Here is a 1,060-nt window from a genome sequence, read left to right on the forward strand (position 1 = left end):
AGGGGCATTGTACCCAGGCAGAATGTGAAGGACTGACATGGTCTAGGGGTAAATAGGCCAACCTTTGAGTATATCCACGGTACGCATCTGGAAGGGGATGCCATTCTTCTTGGCGAAGATGTAGACTGCGCGGCTGGGCTGCGACAGCAGGTCCAGGTAGAGCTCCAAGCCCATAGCGTTAGTGACTCAAGACGGTGTGGACTGCTGCGTTCGACAACAGTAGCAAGGTTGGGGTCCAGCACAGCCTCAGTTGGCCAGGCCAAACGATTTCCCCCTTCTGGATAGCTGACACCTGCTGATCTCGGGGAGGTAGCCGCTTTGGAGGACTTTGCACGAAAAAGAAACAGGGCTGAGGTGCGCGCGCATTCAGATGGACAGGCGTGATTTCCTCCAGGGTGCAGTGGAGCCAGGAATCCAGCCCAGGACCTTAGTCTCACCCGGACCCGGAAATAAGCCTAACTCGGCTCTACTGGACCCAACCCAGAGAGCTCTGTGGACGTAGTCGTTTGCAGGGAACCGGACCGCTCAGCTCCCAGCTCTCGGTTTCTTCGGGAGGGGATCTTAGAGGCTGATCGCTGGCATATCCTCCTTTAATGGGTGAGGCTTGCCACAGGTTGCAAGGAATTTTGCCTTAAGGAAGAACTGTCAATGGCCCAGCTGTCCCGTGCAAAACAGGTCGCCTGAAAACACTGGACCTCCCCAGGAGATCAGGGAGGCTGGGCAGCAAAGCTTGAGGTAGTAACTGGACCTCCTCCCCCACCCCCATCCCTAACACTCTCTCCACCGTAGCACTGGCTTTATCTGAATCTTTTAGAACAGCTATAGCCTGTGGCCCATATGGGGCACCAGAGTGTTTTCCTGGGAATCTTTCTTTCTTTTTTTTCTTTTTCTTTTTTTCCTTTTTTTGGTTTTTTCGAGACAGGGTTTCTCTGTGTAGCCCTGGCTGTCCTGGAACTCAACTTAGTAGACCAGGCTAGCCTCGAACTCAAGAAATCCGCCAGCCTCTGCCTCCCAAGTGCTGGGATTAAAGGCGTGCGCCACCACCGCCTGGCCTCTTTTC

At 54.2% G+C, this 1,060-nt stretch overlaps 1 protein-coding gene across 5 annotated transcripts in view; it reads right to left on the bottom strand.

The window, feature by feature from the left end:
- The window catches only part of LOC116075218 (glutathione S-transferase theta-2), a 6,062-nt gene that overhangs the window by 2,630 nt on the left and 2,372 nt on the right, over positions 1–1,060 (bottom strand). For 2 of the 5 annotated variants that reach the window (XM_031348255.1, XM_031348254.1), the window contains exon 2: positions 63–204. In XM_031348255.1, the coding sequence (XP_031204115.1) occupies positions 63–174 (112 nt within the window). In that variant the 5' untranslated portion in view covers positions 175–204. Of the gene's footprint in view, positions 1–62; positions 631–1,060 lie in introns of all 5 variants that reach the window. The other 3 variants (XM_031348253.1, XM_031348252.1, XM_031348251.1) reach the window with 2 other exon arrangements.

Source organism: Mastomys coucha, unplaced genomic scaffold (genome assembly GCF_008632895.1).
Source record: "Mastomys coucha isolate ucsf_1 unplaced genomic scaffold, UCSF_Mcou_1 pScaffold3, whole genome shotgun sequence".
NCBI lineage: Eukaryota > Metazoa > Chordata > Mammalia > Rodentia > Muridae > Mastomys > Mastomys coucha.